The following is a 22,310-nucleotide window of genomic DNA, read 5'->3' as shown; positions in this document are numbered from 1 at the left end:
TATGGTTCTCTGTTGCCTGGAGCTGATGGGACTTGTAATCAAAGACATTTGAAGGTCACCAATCGGGAAGGCTGTGTACACACACACACACACACACACACACACACACTTCCCCCAATAGGCATGTCAGTCACCACTGCTGCCATCTTCAGCTACTAGTTATGCATTTCAGACAGTAGTCATCAATTTGAGAGAGCCGGACCGAAAGCGGAGGATCTTCTTCTTGAGGTTGTGTGAGGCTTTAATCTTGACGAAGGCTTTGGCTGCGTTTTCGTGGAGCTCGGAAGCGGCGGCGACCGCCTGGATGGGGAGCGTCTGCACAAACTGGGACCAGATGAGCCCCCCGCTCTCGTCCGAGTCGCTGGTCGTCGTGCTCTCGCCCACAAACTCCACCTCGCTCAGGCTGGACTCGCTGTCCCCAAAGCAGTTCGTGGTGTAGTTGCTCCTCTCGTCCTCGCTGGTGTCCACCACCGTTGAGTGAAAGAGCGACTCGCACTCCGCCGAATACCTCCGAGTCGCTCGCGACGTAGGCGTAGGGGCTGGCGTACGGGTGGGGAGCCTGAGGGTAGGCCCCGAGGCCTTCCCTCCGGTTCCTCCTCGCCCTCCTCAGGGCTTCTTCATAGGAGACCTCGGCCGACAGCTTCCAGCGGCGGTAGTCGGCCCTCTTGTGCTTCGGTTTCGCCACCACCGGCTCCCGGCTGTGGGGCCTAACCGCCGACTTGAGGACGCCGGGAGGCCGACTCAGGAGGGCGGCCTCCGGCGGCAAGTGGCCGCTTTTCTTCCTCTTGTGGCGGCCTTCTTCGGCTTCTTATTTGTATCCAGGTCGTCGGGGAAACGGCACTTCTTGCCGGAGGGTTTGGCCTTCTCCCTGCCGGCCTGCGGCCCGTTTTCCAGCACGGTGACGAGGTGCGACCTGTGCTTCACCAAGGAGCTTTTGAGTATCCTGACGCTCCGGCTGCCCTTGTGAAGCCTGACCGTCTGCGGCTGAGCCGGGATGTATTTGGCGTTCACCAGCAGGCTTTCCTCCAGGCCCTGAGAGGACGACCCCGTCGCTCTTGAAATCCAGCAGAGGCCTGGTTTCCTGAGGCGGCAAAACACTGTGGACCGCTTGCGCCCCGCTGCTTTTGAACAGGATCTTTCTGGGCAGCTGGAGAGTTTTGCTTTCCTTCGGGGGCGTTGCGTGTTGGGAAGGGGTCTCCGCAAAAATCTGGCCGCTTTCCTTGGGGACGTCGCCACTGCTTGCAACCGGACACCGCGGCGGCTCTGGAGGTTTGACGTTCCTCACCGCGTGCTGGCTTTGAAGTTCGTGGTTAGCATTTGGCGGGAAGACCGCAGGCGGAGGAATCTTTTTGCTCTCCACGTGCTCGGTTTCTCTCGAATGCTGCTTCAGAGGGGAGAAGGCGCTGCTGTCAAGTGGTGTGCTGGCTCTGCTGGAATGGGGGAAGACCTGGTTTGGGGTCTTGAGAGCAGCGGCCGAACTGCTGCTTGCAATCCCAGGCGCTTGCCGGACACACAGGCTACCGTGCCTCAAAATCCCTTTGGCGGGGTCTGCATTCAGATTCGTCCTCAGTTTGTTAGTCCGCACCGAAGGGGTCTTTTTTTGCACAAGGCTCAAGATGTAGCCGTCTATTTTCCTGCTGGCTGGGGGACAGGACTCGGGAGGAGAGCTATGCGGGAGGCAGGAGGTGCCCGCTTTTGCAGAGTCGTGTTCGGGTCCCACGCAAAGGTCCGCAACCTTCTGCTCTCCCTCTTCCCTTGGGGGGTTGTCTGTCACCGGCAAAAGGAACATGGGGCTCTGCACCGCGACAGCGTGTAAAGGGCTGGGGTAGCGGTACACGTCGCTCCCGTTTTTCGACACCAAGTCACACTGGTATTTTGGATGCACGTCTGCAACCACCTCAAGGGAATTAGAGTGCGGTGTGGACAGCACTCGGCAGGCCATCCCCACGGACGCGTCTTCATGCTGGTTCCCTTTGTTATATTCCAGCCAGCCGATGAGATCTGAAAGGAAGGAATGGGGGAAAGTGAGGAAACATTCCACCGTCAAAGGGAACGACAACATCCTTGAGTGGTAAATAGGCAGAGAAATTTTAAACTTCCAAAAACCAAAGTTCAAAATCCGTATCCAGAAATGCTCAGAGACACAGTTTCCTGCAGAATTCAGATTTCCCATAACGCTACAGAAACATGGATTTCTCCCGCCAAAACAACAACCACCTCAACAAATACTAGATTTTAAATATTGCTCCTCTGGTCACGGCACGGCTCCCCTGTGTCTGCATTTTCTTTAAATGTTTCTGGAGATATGAATGTTCCCACCAAAACTCAAACCTTAAAACTGAGTCAACTTTCAGCAAGGTTTCACTTCATCCTTTAGCTTTGAGTGACAAGAGATCCTCGGCCTCGGTCCTATATACCTGAAGGACCATCTCCACCCCCATCGTTCAGCCCGGACACTGAGGTCCAGCTCTGAGTGCCTTCTGGCGGTTCCCTCACTGTGAGAAGCGAGGTTACAGGGAACCAGGTAGAGGGCCTTCTCGGTAGTGGCGCCCGCCCTGTGGAACGCCCTCCCAGCAGATGTCAAAGAGATAAACAACTACCTGACATTTAGAAAACATCTGAAGGCAGCCCTGTTTAGGGAAGCTTTTAATGTTTAATATATTATTGCATTTTAATATTCTGTTGGGAGCTTCCCAGAGTGGCTGTGGGGGCCCGGCCAGATGGGCGAGGTATAAATAATAATAAATTGTTGCTGTTGTTGTTGAGCACACCTGTATGGCTCTTATTTGGAGAAACAAGTCTGCTGTATCAAGTAGGCTGGATCCCCAAAGTCTGGGTGTGACCCTGCTTGACCCAACAGCCCCCATGGATGGAACCAAAAGTTGTGTGTTCCACAAGCGACCTTCAATTCCACGTGACTCACTTCCTGCAGAGGTGAATGGGGAAATTTTCATGGGGCGCAAGCTGTCCCCGTAACCACTTCAGTGAATCCCCCCCCCCTTTCCCGTACCTGCAGATTTGGGCCGTCCATCAGAGCCACTCAGGGATGTGTCCAAAGGGCTGCAGAAGCAGGTGCTGGAGTGGCAGCTGGACAAACACTCGCTGAAAACAGAGTTGGACGAGTTGGAGAGCGACCCTGAGGCCCCGTCGCTCAGCTCATAGAAGCCTGTTTTTAAAAAAAAAACGCAAGAAAACCCATTAATCATGCGACACCTAGTCGATAGAGAAAGCCAAGGCTGGAAAGTTAACACATAACACACGTTACTTAATACAACTTACAGCCATGTGAGTGAATGAATGAATGAATCTTTATTTGCGTCAGCCATCGGCCATAGCAATAAAACAACAGTACGATATACAAAGAATAGGAGAGAAAAGTCAATTATATAAAATACATTTTAGGGTTTCGAATCAGTAGTCAAATTAATAATAATAATAATAATAATAATAATAATAATAATAATAAATTTTATTTATACCCCGCCCTTCCCCGCCAAACTGGGCTCAGGGCGGCTAACACCAATAAAATCACAACAAAAACATAAAACAATTCATTAAAATACACATTAAAATACAATTTAAAATTAAATCTAAACTGCAGCCTCATTTTTAAGTAGCCCACCAATCACACCAAAAGAACGAAACATCAGGGTTTAAACTGAAACCAACCCAAAGGCCAGGTGGAACAGCTCCGTCTTGCAGGCCCTGCGGAAAGATGCCAAATCCCGCAGGGCCCTGGTCTCTTGTGCCAGACCGTTCCACCAAGTCGGGGCCAGTACTGAGAAGGCCCTGGCCCTAGTTGAAGCCAACCTAGCATCCTTGTGGCTCGGGACCTCCAACAAATTATTATTTGAGGACCTTAAGGTCCTACCCGGGACATACCAGGAGAGGCGGTCCCTTAGGTATATAGAGGATCTTATTCCGATTTGCCCCAGCTAAAACCTTGCAACCTTCGCCGTCACCCGCTCATCTTGATCTGCCCAGAGAAAGGACACTGTGGCAATGGCTGGGCGACCCGGAATGGACAATAAAAGAGGGGTGATCATCTCATCCCTCAAGTCTTTATAAAGAGTGCAAGCCAGAAGGGCGTGCGCCACAGATTCAGTACTGCCATCTCCACAGGGACATAACCATTTTTCGTGTGGAGTTACAACCATGTGCTCTTCCAAGAATGCTTCATTCCTTCTGCCCTCTGGTTTTCTCTCCCAGTTCCAGACTCACTAGACATGTCCAGTCTTCGATGGACTGTTGGGGAGATTTTGCCCCTGACAGTAGGTTCCCCCCCCCCCTAAAGTTCTTTTCTTACACTAATGCAAGACTGGCAGACATCGTAACTGAAGCGAGAGTTTGCTATTTGTTTCTGGGAGTAGGAACATACCACCGTACTTCAGCTTGGCAACTGCAGCTATCAACCGAGGCTGAAATGAACACTGACTGGCAAATATTTGAAACGGGCCAAAAAACTGCCGCATTTCCCCACAATGCAACATTGTGAGAAGCCGTGTCCACCTGCTATCAGTGGGCTTCTCTGCACAAACCTCTCTGCACGCACAGGTGGAAACGGAATTGACGCTTAACGTGTAGCACTATTCAACTTTGGAACTCCCTGCCTATTGACATCAAACAGCCGCCTTCACTGTTCTCTTTTCGGTGCCTGCTTAAAACATTTTTTGCTGAAACTAGTCTATCAAGATCTGCAGGTGCTGATGTGTTTGCATCTTTTTGGCTGTTGATTTCAATCATGTGTAAATGTTTTCAATCATTCTGGTTTTATTGATAATCTTGGTTATTTCTCGCAAACTGCTTAGAAGTTTCCCTACAATCAAGCAGAATATGAATTTTGTTAAATAAAATAATCATAACCATGACTACTAATAATAGCATTCTAGAGCTGCAAAATCTACCGCTGGTATTTTACTCCCAGTGAATTAGCAAAAAATGTATATAACGGGGTCAACTGTATGTTGGAAATGTGAGGAAAAAGAAGACACCTTTTATCATGTGCAGTGGACATGTCAGGAAGTAAAATAATTTTGGGAAATGATTTATAATGAGTTGAAAAAAATATTTTAAATAACTTTTTCTTAAAAACAAAACAAAAAACCCCCGAAGCTTTTCTTATAGGAATCCTAGGTGCCGAAATCCCAAGGGAGCAGGGAAAAAAATACTATTTATGTTTGCGACCATGCTGCGCAGATGTTATTGGCCCAGAGACGGAAAGAAGATAAAGTCCCTACCAGAGGAGAATGGCAGATTAAATTGATGGATTATGCCGAATTGGCAAAATTGACCAGAAGAATCAGAACAGTGAGCTTGGATAGCTCGGTTGGTTGAAGAGCGGTGCTGCTAACACCAAGGTTGCAGGTTCGATTCCCCGTATGGGGCAGCTGCATATTCTTGCATTGCAGGGGGTTGGACTAGATGATCCTCAGGGTCCTGTCCAACTCTGCATTTCTACAATTCCCATAAGAACCTTGCTGGGTCAGGCCAATGGCCCATCTCATCCAGCTTCCTGTTCTCACAGAGGCCAACCAGATGCCCCAATGCGAAACATGCAAACAAGACCTGACCACGAGAGCACTCTCCCCTCCTGTGTTTCCAGAAACAATTCTTTCAATAACAGCTCTGGTTCATTCCTACCTGAGCTGGGGCGGCTGTCCGTCTCAAGCTGCTCGTCGGCCGTTTTCTCAACATCCAGCCTCAGGTCGCTGATCTGCTTGTCCAGTTCTTGCAACTGGTTTAACAAACCCGCGTCCCTCCGTCGCAGGCAATTCTAAAAAAGCAACGAAAAGAAAAAAGAGACTCCTAAGCGATGATGGGACGGGAAGAGCAAAAATGTGCTGCAACAGCAGAGTTCTGCAAACTTAGGACTCGGCTTGGTACTTTGCTTCAGGGACCCAAGTGTCAGGCTTCAGGGAATCGGCTTCCTCCCCCGTGGCAGTAACAAAAGATCAAACAAAAGGAACTTCTTACCAGTTATAATCTTTAATAATCACAGTGCGAGAACAAAGAACATGTCTCCTAGAAATGGCGGTGCTCCCAATTAAGGCTTACACCCCCTCCATCCCTATTAATCTACATCACTCCTACGCCTTGTAATCTGAGTTTGCACCTTCTGCGCTTTGTGTTCTGAGACTTTCTGAGCTCTTTGTGACTTTGGAGAAGGGGAGGGGGATGAATGCTGTCCAGAGATTGTGAATCTTTTAACTCTCTCTCTCTCTCCTAGTGTTTCTTCTGCTAGCTGTTCCCCATCAAGTATTTCCCAGCTTCTGCCTTCTGATCTATGCAAACCACCCTTCCAAATCTATGCTGTCCTCCTGCTCCTGGGAAGATTCAGGAGCAGGAGCAGGGGGAGGGGGGGCACCTCACCATTCATCCTCAATGCAGCCCTCCTCAGCACAGTCCCTGACACCAAGCCAGGCCTGATCTCTTCAAACCATCCCTTCTGCACTCATCACACACATGGGGTTTATTTGTTTACAGGTGTAGCGTGGCCATTGTTCGAGGCCTGTGGTACAGTCCTACCCATGATGCTGCCCTCTTAAAATTCCGCACACCTTACTGACCACGAAGGGGAGTGTTTCCTCTTCCTCCCACCCACGATGGCGTATCCCATCCAATGCCACTTTTAAAAGAAACACCTCCTTTGCCCCTTGATCCTGGAAGCTTGATTATAATTATTATGTTAAAGAATGTTATTACCCCACCTGTCAAAAGTGGCCCGTGGAGGATGCGCCAGTTTGGGGCCCATTCAAACCCAGTTTCCTAACTGGATTCTCATTGTACTCCCCTCCCCCGGGCATGTCAACAGAATCGGAGCCCTTTAAGGTACACAGCTGTCCCACGCTGTGTACCTTACACAGCCTTGTGTCTAGAGGGAGGCCAATATAAGCTTGAGACAGTTGCCTGGACGAGTTTTCTTTTATGCTGCCTAAACATTTGCTTCTCAGCAGATAAAGACACTTTACTTAGCGAAGTTCTGTCAGACTGCTTCCCTTCCCCAGGGTTACAACTGTTTTGCACAAAGATGCAACAACTTGGGCTGTCAGGGGATCTCCTAGGTGCCGTGGCTTTCCCAATCAACAAATCCATGTTAAAAACTAGGTTATGGGACATAGAGCGCCAGGAACTAATTTTAGCTGCGGAAAAAAACATGTCCCCCTCTTTTTTTTCAACTCTCTTGGGCGCAGGAATCTAATCCCAATTATCTACAAATTTCTGTTTAACCCGCAAGAAAGAAGGGATTTTTCGCTGGCTAGGTTCAACTCTAATCCCTCTAACCTCCTCTGGGGTAGGTTCACGTGGATGGCAGAAGGAGATAGGATCTGCCCATGTGATGCCCACCTGGTGGAAACTGTAGCTCACATGGCCCTCAAATGCAAAATGTATGATGATTTCCGCCAACAATACCAAGACCAACTATGTATCCCAAAATGGAAACCGGAGATAGAGGTTACATGCTTCCTATTACAGGGGAGAGACCAGGAGCTCAGCAAGACAGTAGCTAAATTCCTCTATTTGACCCTGCCCTTGCTGGAGACCCACAGAGGTGAAATAGATTGCTGGCCTCCTCTTCCCTTGGCAAGTGACTGTACTGACGATACGGCGCCGAGATCGTACTGGCCTATTTATTTTGAATGTCTGTAAGTGATGACAATAAGGTTTTGATACTGATACAATACGTCTTCAGCAAAGTAAAGGACCCAGGGTCTGAACATGTCATGCTACAAATGCGTTTTATAATGCAGGCACTGAGTTATAACCTCTGTTGCAATCTACAGGTGAAACTCGAAAAATTAGAATATTGTGGAAAAGTCCATTTATGTAAGCAATCGTTTTCATTAGCTACTGGACTCATGACATGCAAAGCGAGATATGTCAAGCCTTCGCTTGTTATAATTGTGAGGATTATGGCGTACAGCTGATGAAAACCCCAAAGTTGAAATTGTTAATTTGGGGTTCTCATCAGCTGTACGCCATAATCATCACAATTATAACAAATAAAGGCTTGACATATCTCGCTTTGCATGTCATGAGTCTATCTCATATATCTGTTGTTGTTCAGTCGTTCAGTCGTGTCCGACTCTTCGTGACCCATGGACCAGAGCACGCCAGGCACGCCTATCCTTCACTGCCTCCCACAGTTTGGCCAAACTCATGCCAGTCGCTTCGAGAACACTGTCCAACCATCTCGTCCTCTGTCGTCCCCTTCTCCTTGTGCCCTCCATCTTTCCCAACATCAGGGTCTTTTCCAGGGAGACTTCTCTTCTCATGAGGTGGCCAAAGTACTGGAGCCTCAACTTCAAGATCTGTCCTTCCAGTCAGCACTCAGGGCTGATTTCTTTAAGGATGGATATGTTTGATCTTTTTGCAGTCCATGGGACTCTCATATATTAGTTTCACCTTTTAAGCTGAATTACTGAAAGAAATGAACCTTTCCACGATATTCTAATTTTTCGAGTTTCACCTGTATATATGCTTATAAGCATGCAAGTAAGAGAACTGGATCAATGTTTAAAAGGGGATAAAGGCTCACAGTAATTCCCTTCTCTATCCTCAGTTACACAAACGCATTACTTTCTCGAAATAACAAGAGAGCTTAAGCAAATTTGCAAAGGTGTTCTTGATGCAAACTGCTATAAAGAATGTATTTAGAATACGATCATTAACCTCTGGGTCAGAGCAATCAGTTTTCCTGCTGAATCTCATAATTATATCTCTCCATCATCTTGCCTATCTGTCTACATTGCTTTGTACGCATCAATGTTTTGCTGCATTTCTTCTGAAGCGAAAAAAAATATGTTACTCCTCCAAACAGGGAACGGTGGAAAATTCATTAACTTAGGTCTGATCTGATGACAAAAAAATGTCAACGCCTTTGCTTGCGGGATGTTGTCATTCAGGTTCCACACAACTAAAATCAGTTAGCAGTCTCAGGCCATTTCTATGCCACTGTGAATAGATCCAGCATGTGGCTTAGTGGTTAGCGTGTTGGGTGAGGATCTGGGAGGCCGCGGGTTCGAATCCCCACTCGGTCACATGAAGCTCACTGGACAACACTGGGCCAGTTACTGTCTCTCAGCCTAACCTAATAATTTAATAATAATAAGTTTATTATTTATATCTCACCCATCTGGCTGGGTTGCCCCAGCCACTCTGGGCGGCTTCCAACACATATAAAAACACAACAAAACATCAAACATTAAAAACTTTCCGATACAGGGCTGCCTTCAGGTGTCTTCCAAAAGGTGTGCAGCTCTTTATTTCCTTGACATCTGGTGGGAGGGCCTTCCACAGGGTAGGCGTCACCACCGAGAAGGCCCTCTGCTTGGTTCCCTGTAACCTCACTTCTCGCAGCGAGGGAACTACCAGAAGGCCCTCAGCGCTGGACCTCACTGTCCGGGCTGAACAATAGGGATGGAGATGTTCCTTCAGGTATACTGGGCCACGGCCAAGGATCTCTTGTTGCTCAAAGCTAAAGGATGAAGTGAAACCTTGCTGAAAGTTGACTCAGTTTAGGACTTTAAAGGTCAGCACCAACACTTTGAATTGTGCTTGGAAATGTACTGGGAGCCAATGAAGATCTTTTAGGACCGGTGTTATATGGTCCAAGCGGCTGTTCCCAATCACCAGCCTAGCTGCTGCCTTCTGGATTATGACTTTTTGATTCCTGAAATTCATTCTGATCATACAGACAAAATATCACAGATAGAATCCTAAAGGCTATGTTGTTAGTGTGTGAAAACAGGTAAGGTCAGGTGCCATCATGACATCTTCACTTGGTAGCAAGTGGCCGTTAGCAAAGTGCAAAATGCACCTAGCAGCTGGTGGATTTCGAACAATGACGTACGACACAAGATTATTATCACCGCTCCCTCTGTTTCTGATCTTCAGGCTGTGCATGCTGTTACATTTGTGTCCAAAATGCACACCCCATGCTCGAGAAGGGGGCATCAGCATGCTTGGAAGAACCCCAAAGGTTTCTAGAAGATAGAAAATCATCTTAAGAAAATTATTGCTGGCTGGCTGCCTGGGGACAGGGATGGTACAAGTGTGGGAGGAGGGGAAATGCAATGGCTGGGATCCTGAACAGCAGCATTCCATGCTGCAACATTTGGTTGCAGTTGCTATTTATATCATGCCAAACGACGCTTTCCAGAGTCAAATGCACAAAAGAGCTAAATTAAGACCGAAAGGGAACTTCGCGATAGAAAGCATCTTGCAAAACGAAGACCTGAATATACTAGATTTCCCAGACTTGAGTTTCTTTTGTAGGCTGTTGGCAAGGCAGGTCTATCGCCTCTCTAATGATGCCAAGATTTCCTTTCTAGTAGTGCCAGTGTCCACTCCAGCAGGCACAAGACCAGGATTACGTGACAGGCAAAGAACTTTGGCAAATGCCACACAGCATCGCTGATGCTTCGTCTAACTGGACTAGGAAGGCAACCAAACGCTTGCTTACTCCAGTAGCACAAGCCCCAAGATTTGGTGCTTTCTCCAGGACTCCCCTGCTAATAGGATTACATGGTCATGTTCTCAAATCCAATCATGGTGGCCCTTTCTAAGTAACAGACAACTCTCTGGGAATCTGAGGAACTGAGGCAGACAGCGGTGACGAGAGATGAAGTTCTAGGCCGAACAGACCAAATAAAAGCTGACAAAACGCTGGGTCCAGGTAGCCTCTACTCAAGAGTCCTCAAAGAACTCAAATGTGAAATTGATGCTTTTCTAACAAAATATGCAACTTGTCCCTCAGATCAGCCTCCACACCTGAGGACTGGAAAGTAGCCAATGTAACACTAATTTTAAAAAAGGGGGGGGGGATCCAGAGGCAATGACAGGCTGGTTAGCTTAATGTCCGTCCTGAGAAAACTAATGGGATGGGGAGTGTTGCCAAAGATAAAATAGCCAAGCATATGGAAGAACAAGCCTTGCTAAAGCAGAGCCAGCATGGCTTCTGCAAGGAGAAGACCTATCTCACAAACCTATTAAGAGTTCATTGAGAGTGTCAACAACCAAGTGAAGATGCCTGGATGCCAGGTTGGTGCCTGACATCTCCACCACCTGGAGGTGCGTGCTTGGGGATCATTGGGTCTTCACTGTTTTCACACACTAACACCCCATCCTGTAGTCGAAACAAAATAGGAAATTCTTTCCAGTAGCACCTTAGAGACCAACTGAGTTTGTTCTTGGTATGAGCTTTCGTGTGCATGCACACTTCTTCAGCTCATACCAAGAACAAACTCAGTTGGTCTCTAAGGTGCTACTGGAAAGAATTTCCTATTTTGTTTCGACTATGGCAGACCAACACGGCTACCCACCTGTAACCCCATCCTGTAGAATTCTATCAGTTATATTTTATCTGCACAATCAGAATGAATTTGAGGAACAAAAAAAAAAATTCTTTTTTGTGCAGACTGAGCAAGAGCGGTGAACAATGTCATAGTTATTTTCTGTAGTTTGCCTTCACTTACCCCACCCCTCTGCCCTGCTCACAGTTGCAAAGAATATTCTTATGTTATGAATTCTTTAAGTTATCATCAAAGCTCTTAACCTAGCTCAAGGTTGGTATCCGCAATATACAAAATACTACTCAAAAAATCCCATGGACTCCCTAGACGCAATCAAAAAACAATGGGAGGATGACATAGGATATGAAATCAACCCCACCAAATGGACCAGACTGTGGTCTAAACCCCCCTTTAAATCCATATCAATGAAAAGAAAAGAACTTGCCCTGAAACTAACCTACAGGTGGTACCTAAAGCCAAGAAAATTAGCGCTAATACACCCAGGAACTTCACCAAAATGCTGGAGAGGGTGCACCTCCACAGGCACATACTTCCACATGTGGTGGGAGTGCCCCAAAATCCAACTATTCTGGACAACAGCCATACGAGAAATAGGTAAGATAACCAAGCAAGTGCTAGAAATCACCCCAGAATTGGTCTTACTAAACATCTTCCAAGACAACAATGCCCACTTACACCACAAAGAACTCATAACCCACCTACTCTCAGCAGCCAGAAACATCATAACCAGACACTGGAGAGACCTGTCAGGAGTAAGCATGGACCAATGGTACCAAGTAGTATGGGAAACAGCCCTACTAGAAAAACTAACCAGTAAGGTGAAACTGACACGGGGACAAATAGAAGAAGACGCCTTCACCCCAGTATGGTTCCCCTTCATCACACACACAGCCCAACAAGACAATGACAATAATCTACTGACAGCATACAAATCAATATGGCTAACCTGATCCAAAACACCCACCAACCCCACTCACACAGGAAAGCAAAGACCACCACAGCCAACCACAAATGAACAATCACACCCTACGCCAACCCCAATCTCTCTCACCGCCAAAGGAGCACAAGCGAACAACAGATAACCTACACAAACAACGTTGACACCAAACCCTACATACCGCAAAATAGAAACATTGTCACCCCACCCATCTCCCCATCCCACCCACCTCTTTTCCCCTTTCCTTCCTAATGTCTCAACAAACGTAACTGATTTGTAAAATGTTACATGAAAAAAATACGAGAGAGACATTACACATACCTTTGTAAATAAAGAAAATTTTTAATAAAAAAATATTTTTTTAAAAAAAACTTAGCTCAAGGTTGTCATCTGAACTCGCCAGATGTTTAATTGATAATCAATCACAGCCAGTCCATCATTTGAAAAACAAGAGTTTAGAGCTGTCTTGCCCAAAAACACCAAAATAGACATCCAATTTTGGTGACTGTAACCTTGGTTTAAGGAGCCATTTGACGCGTAGCTTGTATATCTGAGTTTCTAACACTGGGTCATTATGTGTTAGTCCTGTCCTTCAACAGCAACTACTGGAGAGAAAAAGGTTGAGCCAGTCAAGTACAGTGTGGTTAAAAGTGTCAGACAACTATCTGACTTTTAGAAGGCAACCCTGTTTAGGGAAGTTTTTAATGTTTGGTGTTTTATCGTGTTTTTAATATTCTGTTGGGAGCCGCCAAGAGTGGCTGGGGAAACCCAGCCAGATGCGCGGGGTATAAATCATATTATTATTATCATTATTATTATTATTATTATTATTATTATTATTAGACTAAGACCTGGGTGACCTTGAGCGTGCCACATCCTCTCAGTCTAAAGCACCTCACAGGGTTGTTGTGAGAATAAAATAGGAAGTATGGAGGAGAAGAAGAAGAGGAGGAGTTTGGATTTGATTTCCTGCTTTATCACTACCCTAAGGAGTTTCAAAGCAGCCAACATTCTCCTTTCCCTTCTTCCCCCACAACAAACACTCTGTGAGGTGAGTGGGGCTGAGAGACTTCAGAGAAGTGTGACTAGCCCAAGGTCACCCAGCAGCTGCATGTGGAGGAGCGGGGAAGCGAAGCCGGTTCCCCAGATTACGAGTCTACCGCTCTTAACTACCACACCACACTGGCTCTCTGATTCTGGAGAACCGAGCACACCACCTTAAGCTCCTTGGATATAAAGGCAAATAATAAATAAAGGCTCACTGGCCATGCCAGCTGGAGCTTGTAAGAGTCCAACAACATCTTGAGAGGCAGGAGCTCCCCATCCCTGGGATAACGCACCTTGATTCACTACGACACGGGGTTGCACAAGATGACCCTATCAGTTCTACAATTCTGTGGTGTGCATTAGCACAAAGCACACCCATGCGTTACGTCCCCCTTCCCCCTACATGCACACACCACGCCGAGCTGCTGCTCGCGAGATTCATTTCCCGTGACTTCCAGATGGCTGGTCTGAATGCGAGCCATCCATCAGGCTCCTATCGATGTGACAGGGCTCTTCAGAGTCCTGTGGAATCTATCTGACTGCTGTCATTTATGCAGCACAGTCAACATACGAAGAGCTTTGCAGGATTCCTTAAGCAAAAGAGGCAGGTCTCTGCCTGCAAAGAGTTTACAATGAAACATTTGTCTGAGAAGACTACCGGGGGGGGCGGGGAGGAGAATGCCAAGAAATGATGTCCTCCTTGTACAGTTTTCACCGCATGCTGAAGACACGACTCTTTACTCTGGCCTTTGACAGTTGTTTTGCAGGATCCACCTCTTTTGTTCGAAATTCGCCAGGGGCATTTTGCTCCTGGCTAGTGGCCACTTGCAACCAAGTGAAGATTCCTGTGTGCCAGGATGGTGCCTGACATCTCCACCATCTGGGGATCACTGGATCTGGACACCCCCATCCTGTAGAACTCTATCCGTTATCTTTTATCTGCACAATCGGAATGAAAACAAAATAAAAAATAAAAAAATCCTTCCAGTAGCACCTTAGAGACCAACTAAGTTTGTTCTTGGTATGAGCTTTCGTGTGCATGCACACTTCTTCAGATACACTGAAATCGAAGTCACCAGACCCTTAAATATAGTGAGAGAGTGAGGACAGGTATTACTCAGAAGGGTGGTGGGAATGGGGGATTGGCTGATGCGTGTGGAAAACCTGTTGACCACTGTTAACGACTGCAATTGTTGTTGTTGTTCAGTCGTTCAGTCGTGTCCGACTCTTCGTGACCCCATGGACCAGAGCACGTCAGGCACGCCTATCCTTCACTGCCTCTAGCAATCCGCGCATGCGCAGAAGCAGCCCTGCAGGTTGCGGACAGTAAGAGCTGTTTGATAGTAGAACAGTCTCCCTCGGGAGGTTGTGGACCCTCCTTCCTTGGAGTTTTTAAAGCAGAGGCTGGATGGCCATCCATCATGGATGCTTAATAGAGATTCCTGCATTGCAGGGGGTTGGACTAGATGACTCTTGGAGGCCCTTCCAACTCTACAATTCTACAATTTTATTAAACAACTTGGGAATAGGCTACTGGAGAGAATGACCTCCTGGTGGCATCAACAGTTTCCACTGTTCACTTTATGTCCACCAGAAGCAGGGCCTTCTGTGTGGTGGCCCCATTCATTCATTCATTCATTACTGTAGGGAAACTGGCCGTTTGGGCGTAGTGACACAAAAACCACAAACTGCCCTTATCAGGAAGGCCATGCACCAACGTGCACTCTGCCTGCTGGGGTACTGCCCTTATCAGGATGAACATGTACCACACCTACTGAGCACAGGGAATATCACATACACACAGGCCCATTTACTTACGTAGACATGGCATGTTGTAAGAATGTAGTCCCACCCTACCCATATATGGTACTTCCAAATCCTATGGCTGATGAAATGTAGTCCAAATATGATGAAATGTTCCTGTATGCTTTTGTATAAATAAGGCTCTTGCAGCCCCAAATATCATCAGACTCTTTCAACCCAACTGTTGTGAGACTGGTCATTTCGCACAAGACGAGCAGGCCTCGTCACATTACCATTAGCAATGAATCAACAATCCACTCATTTAGATGCACACTGAAGACATCCATCCATCTATCTATCTATCTATCTATCTATCTATCTATCTATCTATCTATCCATCTAAGCCTTTTCAGATTGAAATTTCAATCCTGTAGTATTGAATTGATCCTGTGGTATCAAACTGAATATTTTCAAGCATGCGCCTTCACTGTCCTCTTTTTGGCACCTCCTAAAAATATTCCTGTTCAGACAAGCATACCCAGATGCTCAGAAAGTTGAGGCAACTTTAATCTGTTTCAGTATTCTATATCTTGTATGTTTTAAAGTATGGTTGTGAGTCCACCCCCGATTTTATTATTCTACCTTTAATATATATATTAAAATAAATGGAAAGAGGCTGAGTGAGGCTAGGCCCGCATTTCTCAACCTAACTCCCTCCAAAGTCTGCTGAACAGCAGCTCTCATTGGTCATACTGTCTGGGGCTCCAGCAATGTAAGGTTCTACACTTGGGCAGAAAGAACCAGATTCAAAAATAGAAGATTAGCCTTTTTTGCTGCTGCATCAAACTGTTGGCTCATGTTCAGTTTGTGGTCCACCGAGACCCCTAGATCCTTTTCGCACGCACTGTTGTAAGCCCAGCGGCTTCCAAAGAGGATCAGACCAACTGATGCAGGATGTGGCTGTGAGGGATCCTATTCCCTCCCCTTCAATACTTCCCCAACAGTGACTCTCCCTAAGTTTCACGGACAACTAGGATGAATCCTTCAGTGTTCATAGGGGAGTTGTCTCTGGGGTACCTCAGGGCTCTACGTTTGAATGCCTCTTGCCACCTATGGGATCTCCCTACCAGGGTTCCCAACTACTGCAGTTTGCCTCCCCTTTAGGCAAATAAGTGGCACACTTGGCTTCACTGTCCAGCCCTCTGTATGACAGAAGAAGCAAACAGTTTCCTCCTCCCCAGGAAAGCTTTGTTCTCTCCTCTTAGTCACACCTCTTAAGGTACTGATACACTGCCACAGTCAGCGAACGTTTAAGCACATTTAACTTTATTAGGTAACTTGAAAACATGGATGTCTCGGGTTATTACTGGTACAAATCTTCTTCTCGTGTAATTCAGCTTAGTTATAATATTTCCTGCATCCCTTTAGCAATGGTAATGACCTTTCCTCCCATTCCCCAAAGCCTAACCTCCCATTTTCTCTCTCTCTAAACCTCCACCCCCAACTGCCAAACCCCCAACTGCCTTTTTAACGGTTCTTCCCCCTCCTTTTAGAATGCCAACTAGCTCCGCCTCCCAGGGAACACCTACCTAACATGGGAGTGATAGGTTAACCCATAATGAACCTGAACCATCAGCAGGCATTATTCCACCACAGCGGCTGTCAATGGCTACCAGTTACAAGGGCGACGTTCAGGAAGAAGTATTCCTCTGAATGCCAGCTGCTCGATTGCGCAGTTGGGCTGAAGGGCAGTTGTGCTCAGGTCCTGCTTACGGGTTGCTCATAAACATCAGGCTGACCATCATGAAAATAGGATGCCGGACTATTCTGGCACCATCAAGCAAGTTCTTCTGATGTCCTCCCCCTGTTCCATCTGCCTTTGAAGGACAGGATACAGGACCCGTATTCTATTGCTTGCCCACAGCTCTGATTCCTTCCGGTTCCTTTGAGGAATAGAGGGGCATCAAAAGATTGCATTACAATACAGAGGAAGCTGGCTTGGGATTCTGGAAGGACAGAAGCATGGTTGCCTTCAGCCTGGCATCTACCAAGGAGCTCAATGTCAAGCACAGAGATCTCTTAGGATGGCCTTCAAAAACACGCACCCTGGGACAGCGAGGCCCTGACCCGCAACAGGCAGGCTGCAGGAGACTCTGGTGCTGTTGTGCACACGCAGAACATCTGGACCCACAGAGCAAGTTTATTGCTAGTGCAAAACCCGCCTGCCTTCATAAAAGCCTGGCTAATGATCCAGCATTCTGTTCTTACAGTGGTCAATCGGACGCTCGAGTAGGAAGCCTGGACGTTGGACCTGAGCACAGCAGCCCTCTCCTGTCCTGCGGTTTCCATAACACAATCTGCAACATACTGTCAACAAACGCTTCTTTCCCTGGTTACTTGGTTGAAACCATGGGGCAAGCCTGTGGTCTGAATTACTGGCCCCCCGCTTGGTTCTCTTTCCTGGCTAAACCAACCAACGGCAGTGGTTGCAATGACAGCTGCATTCCTTCACCGCCCAGTTCCCAGCTCACACCTGCAAAACAGATGTTCCACACACACCTGTACTCTGTTGCACTTATGGTAATAAAGCCCTGGACACAGGGTTTGAAATTAGCAGGGCGCCAGGCGCATTTTGCACCTAAAAATTCTCCATTTGCGAGCACCTCCAAAAGTCTGGGCACCATTTTTTTTTTGTACCTGGCCGACACTCAAGGATTACTGAAATGTATGTGCTTTGAAGCCTCAAAATATACTTAAGGGTAGACAATACGTTAAGGAATTTAACATTAAAGACTAGAACGTTTTGAAAACTGAAGTATGGTACCAATATTTTTATTGTAAACACCGAATTAAACATGTATTAACAATTTCTGCTAAAAATGTGTTATTAACAACGCGTCACTTATGTGAATTGCATATTAGTCCATGCTTATCAAAATAATAAATAAAAAGTGTTGCTGGACACCCCCCCTTCAGTAGCGACTAGACATTCTGTTTTGGCACCCACAACCCAAGTCCCAGAAGCCATTTGGCTCCTAGCTTTTCTATCCCAGTTTCTAACGCTGCCTGGACACCAGCTGTGTGACGGCACAGAATGTCCACAAACTTTCCAACTGCTCCGGGAACAGAGCTGCTGGAACATGCGCAATCCAACTCCTGTGAGGGAAGCGGAAGCTGTCCCTTTGGCTGGGAATGAAAACCTCGCACAGGCCTTGTGGAACGGAATGAGCATTGCGGCATTCAGGTTCTATATCCTGAAAGAGCTGCTGTATATATTTTAAGAGTCTGAAAGATAGGGAATCTTGTAGGCTGCTACTATCAGTGCAACAGTGACCTGGCAAGCAGGGGAAGGGGGACACCAGGGTCGGTAAAATGAGGAGCAGAAGCTATCTGGACTGACCATTCTGCTTCCTGGCTGCAGGCTTCTTGTTTGTTCTCGCAAGTGACCGCTACTTGTGGGTCCTTCACCATCACCCATCACCCAGCCCCTGTTCCCCACTGCAATGCTACTAGTCCGCTCCAATGCTGCCTGCCCACTCTTGCATGCGCAACACACTGCCTTTTAATATCATGCTCAAAATCAAACATACCAACTGAGCACATTGTTGTGCCATAAGCAACATTTCCATCTATTTTCACTGAGGGGGGGGGGTGGTTCTTGGCTCCACCGCCTTTGACTGCAGAAGCTGAGTTGCTGTCCCCCCCACCCCCGGCGCACAGACCTCGCCTTCCTCGGCAGAGAAAGTCTTGGCACAGAAGACATGAACAGCCTCGCTTAACAAGCTGCCAAGGGCAAAAAGAGACTCGAGTCTGGCAACCCTTTCTTCCTTCTTGTTCATTGTGGCAAAAGTAACAGCTCCCCTGAAACTTCCCATGCACAAACCTCCGCTGGAACTGAGCACACAGAAAGGCCTTGGGAGCCAGCAGTCACAAGCCAGCTGGAACCTCTTGCCTTGCAAGCTGCACACGGGAAAGGAAGGGAAATCCTCCTTCGCTGCAGTGGGCAAAGATCTTTTTGCTCCTGCATCATTCCCACTGGAACACAGCAGGCTCCAGTCTAGGGGAGCACCAGCCAGTTCCCATGCCTTTGCTGCCAGTATATTTCTTAACGGCGATGCGGAAGGTGTTCCCGCTGGCTTTACAGAGTGGAAAGCATGCAAGAGCAGCGCCGTTCCCGCTCATTTCAGTGAGGCTTGTGCAGGAGAATTTCCCTGGCACCCATTGTTCCCTGCAGGCTCTCCTCCTCCCAGGACAGGCAGGGCTGTAAGCTCAGAGGCCGAGCGCCCGCCTTGCACGCAGAGAAGTCCCAAGTTCAATCCCCGGCATCTCCACGAACGTCCTTCATCTGAAACCCTGGAGAGCTGCTGCCAGCCAGTGCAAGCAGTACTGAGCTAGATGGGCCAACGATCTGCCTCAATTTAAGGCAAGCTTCCTTTGAGCCATGCTTAATCCAGGTACCCCAAACCACGTTTTTGGACGCCTAAGAGTGACTAAAGAAATAGACTACAGTGATCAGGTGAGGCTCTAATCATTTCGCCCAGTTCTTCCTAACTCCCCTTTTACGATTAAACAAAAGCAATCTCCGAAAGGCCCCAGCGACGACAGAAACTCAATAAGATAAATGCTTCTTTCCTGGCCCTAATGTCCGCTCTTGCCAACACAAGACACACAGTCCCTTAACAGCATCTGCAAGAGGGAAATTAATTCCCTACAGCAGGCAATCTAATATTGGAGTCCGTGCCCAAGGAATACAGCCAGCTAGCGATCGCCAGGTGCCCTCCCCAAATCTCCCACGAAAAGCCGCAAGGAGAAACACTGAATTTAGGAGGGGGGGAAAGGAAAAGCCATTCCCTAAGGTCATTTTCAGTGCAGTGCAATGACAAAACACACACCCCACAGCCCTCTGCCGCCACCTCATTTGGAAGCTGCAGTAATTAATCACTACATACTAGCAGCTATGGCTGCTTTTGTTAAGACCCCAAAGAGGATGAGCAAAGGGGAGGCCCGAGAACAGGAGCAGGAGGCTGGCTATTCTGCCTAGGATAGACCATATTTTAAATATAATTATTATTCTGATTTCTGCACTAGGATACTACTCGGAGATTGCCTCGGACAGAACCATTAGATTCCTTGAGACAGACTGATGTCTATTCTGCATCCTGCAGCAGCTATGATGTTTAGGAGCACTGAGAGACTCCAAATCAGACAGTGCCCCTGCGTCTCCCACAAACTCATGCAAGGGGGGTGTCCCCACATTTTGTATGGGCCACGGGTGAGTGCCTAGATCCACTCTCTGCTCCCTCATTTGGAGAGGAGTCTCAAATCCCCTACAATGGGGCTGCCTGCCACTGTCTTCTCACCGATTGAGACAGATAGCTCCGTTTTATTCTGCATGCACACTAGATCTCACACACACCCTCACCAATGAGCTGGCGCTTGCCCTTTCTTTCCTTCACCCCATATGCTTTTAGGGGTGCTAAGAAAGCAAAGGTGTGTCCCTCCCTGCCCCCGGACTCGCTCTGTATGGAAGTGACCGGTCATTCCGCTCCCAATGGAGCAGCTCTAAAAAAAAAAAAATAATAATAATCCAAGTGTATTTCCAGCAGAGAAGCGTCCAAGACAAACCTCTTTTTATCCCCTGCAAACCGTCTCTCTCTGAAGCGTTCCTGATCGGCAACCCAATGGATCCGGCGCTCAGGACTCTTAATAAAAGAGCAGCCGTTACCCGAGGGAAAGGTCCCGACAAGGGGGTCTCCCCCCCCCCCCCCATGGCAGACGAAAATAGAGACCCGGTCGCCAACTCCCACGTGCGCCCGGATGGAGACGAGGCGCGTTCCGCACGCGCTCAGGAGTCCCCTCGCCGCGCGTCCCGAGCCCCGGCGCTGCAAAGAGGTGCGGGGACTGGAGGATGGCTCTGCCCGCACCTACTCCTTCCGCCGCAAGGGGGGGTCTCCACGACCCTCCGCCCCACCCGCCAGGCTGCGCTGCGCCTCCGCCGCACCCCCACCGCGCTGCGCCCCTGGGCTCACCAGCTGCCTCCGCAGGAGCAGGATATTCTCCTCCAGGAACTTCTCCTCCAGGCTGCGCGGGGCGGCGGCGGCGGCCCCTGGCGCGGCTGCCTCTCCAGCCGCCGTCTCCCCGGAGCGGCTCCCCCCAGGCCGGGCATCGGCGGGCGCGGCGGCCAGCAGGCGCTTGACGCGCAGCTCCTGGCGCTGGCGCAGCAACTCCAGCTCGGCCAACCCGGCCAGGGTAGCTTCCAGGCGCTCGCGGGTGCGCAGCCGCTCCGCCTCGGTCGCCTCGCTCTTGGCGCCGTCGCGCGGCCACCGGGCCTCGGGCTCCCGCCCCGACGACGACGCCGGGGGGGCCTGCAGCTGCCCGGGCTCCGCGATCGCCTGCTTCATCCCCGAGCCGGCACTCCCCATATCAGTGCATGGAGATCCGGGCGCGAGGGGCGAGCGCACAAGATGCGCTCCGCAGACCCCCGGGGCGTTCAGCGCGCGGAGCCCCGTCGCACCGGGACCTGGCAGCCCCCCGGCAAGCGCATCCCGGCCCGCCGCCTCCTCTCCGCAGAGCGCCCGGGCTGCCTCCTTCCTCTGCGGCGTCTCGGCTCGCTCTCCTCCCAAGCCCCCTTTTCCCTTCCCGGCTCCTCCCCTCGCCCTCTCCCGGCTGCTCCGGCGCTGCGCCTCCCCGTCTCCCTCCTTCTCTCCCTCCCTCCCTCCCTCCCTCCCTCCGATTCTCCCGCCCCCCGGCGGCCCAGAGGAGGCGGCGAAGGAAGCCCCCCCTGGAGGTCACGCGCGCCAAGCGGCCGCGGCCCAGAGCCAGCCGGCCAGACGCCGCGGTGAGGGGCGCGCGGACGGAGTGGGGGAAGAGTCTGCAGAGCAGCTTGGACGTTGGTTAGAATCATGGAATCGCAAAGTTGCAAGGAAGGGACCACGAGGGTCATCTAGTCCGACCCGCTGCGATGCAGGAATCTTTTGCCCAATGTAGGACTCGAACCCAGGACGCTGAGATGGAGAGTCTCTTGCTGCACCAACTTCTCCTCTCACTTGCCCATGCTAGCCTCGTTGTGAAACTTGGCCACAATTAGTTGACATGCCATGTCAAGGAAACATATCATATAATATGACATGATATACCATATAAAGTATTATGGAAGCGTAGAATTGGAAGGGACCACAAGGGTCATCTAGTCCAACCCCCTGCAATGAAGGAATCTTTTGCCAGCAATCTTTCCCTGCCCAAGCGTGGCAGCGCTCAGCCTGTATAGCATC

General features: G+C 48.9%; 1 protein-coding gene across 1 annotated transcript; it reads right to left on the bottom strand.

Moving 5' to 3' along the window:
- Positions 1-83: 83 nt before the first annotated feature.
- On the bottom strand, positions 84-21,698 carry DACT1 (dishevelled binding antagonist of beta catenin 1). The gene is given in 7 exon segments (XM_033171300.1): positions 84-507; positions 509-763; positions 766-1,044; positions 1,046-2,001; positions 3,011-3,166; positions 5,641-5,773; positions 21,069-21,698. Coding segments are annotated over 7 exon segments (2,511 nt in total). The 5' UTR covers positions 21,462-21,698; the 3' UTR covers positions 84-168.
- Positions 21,699-22,310: the final 612 nt, after the last annotated feature.

Source organism: Lacerta agilis, chromosome 1 (genome assembly GCF_009819535.1).
Source record: "Lacerta agilis isolate rLacAgi1 chromosome 1, rLacAgi1.pri, whole genome shotgun sequence".
Lineage (NCBI taxonomy): Eukaryota > Metazoa > Chordata > Lepidosauria > Squamata > Lacertidae > Lacerta > Lacerta agilis.
This window is presented reverse-complemented; position numbering and strand designations above follow the sequence as displayed.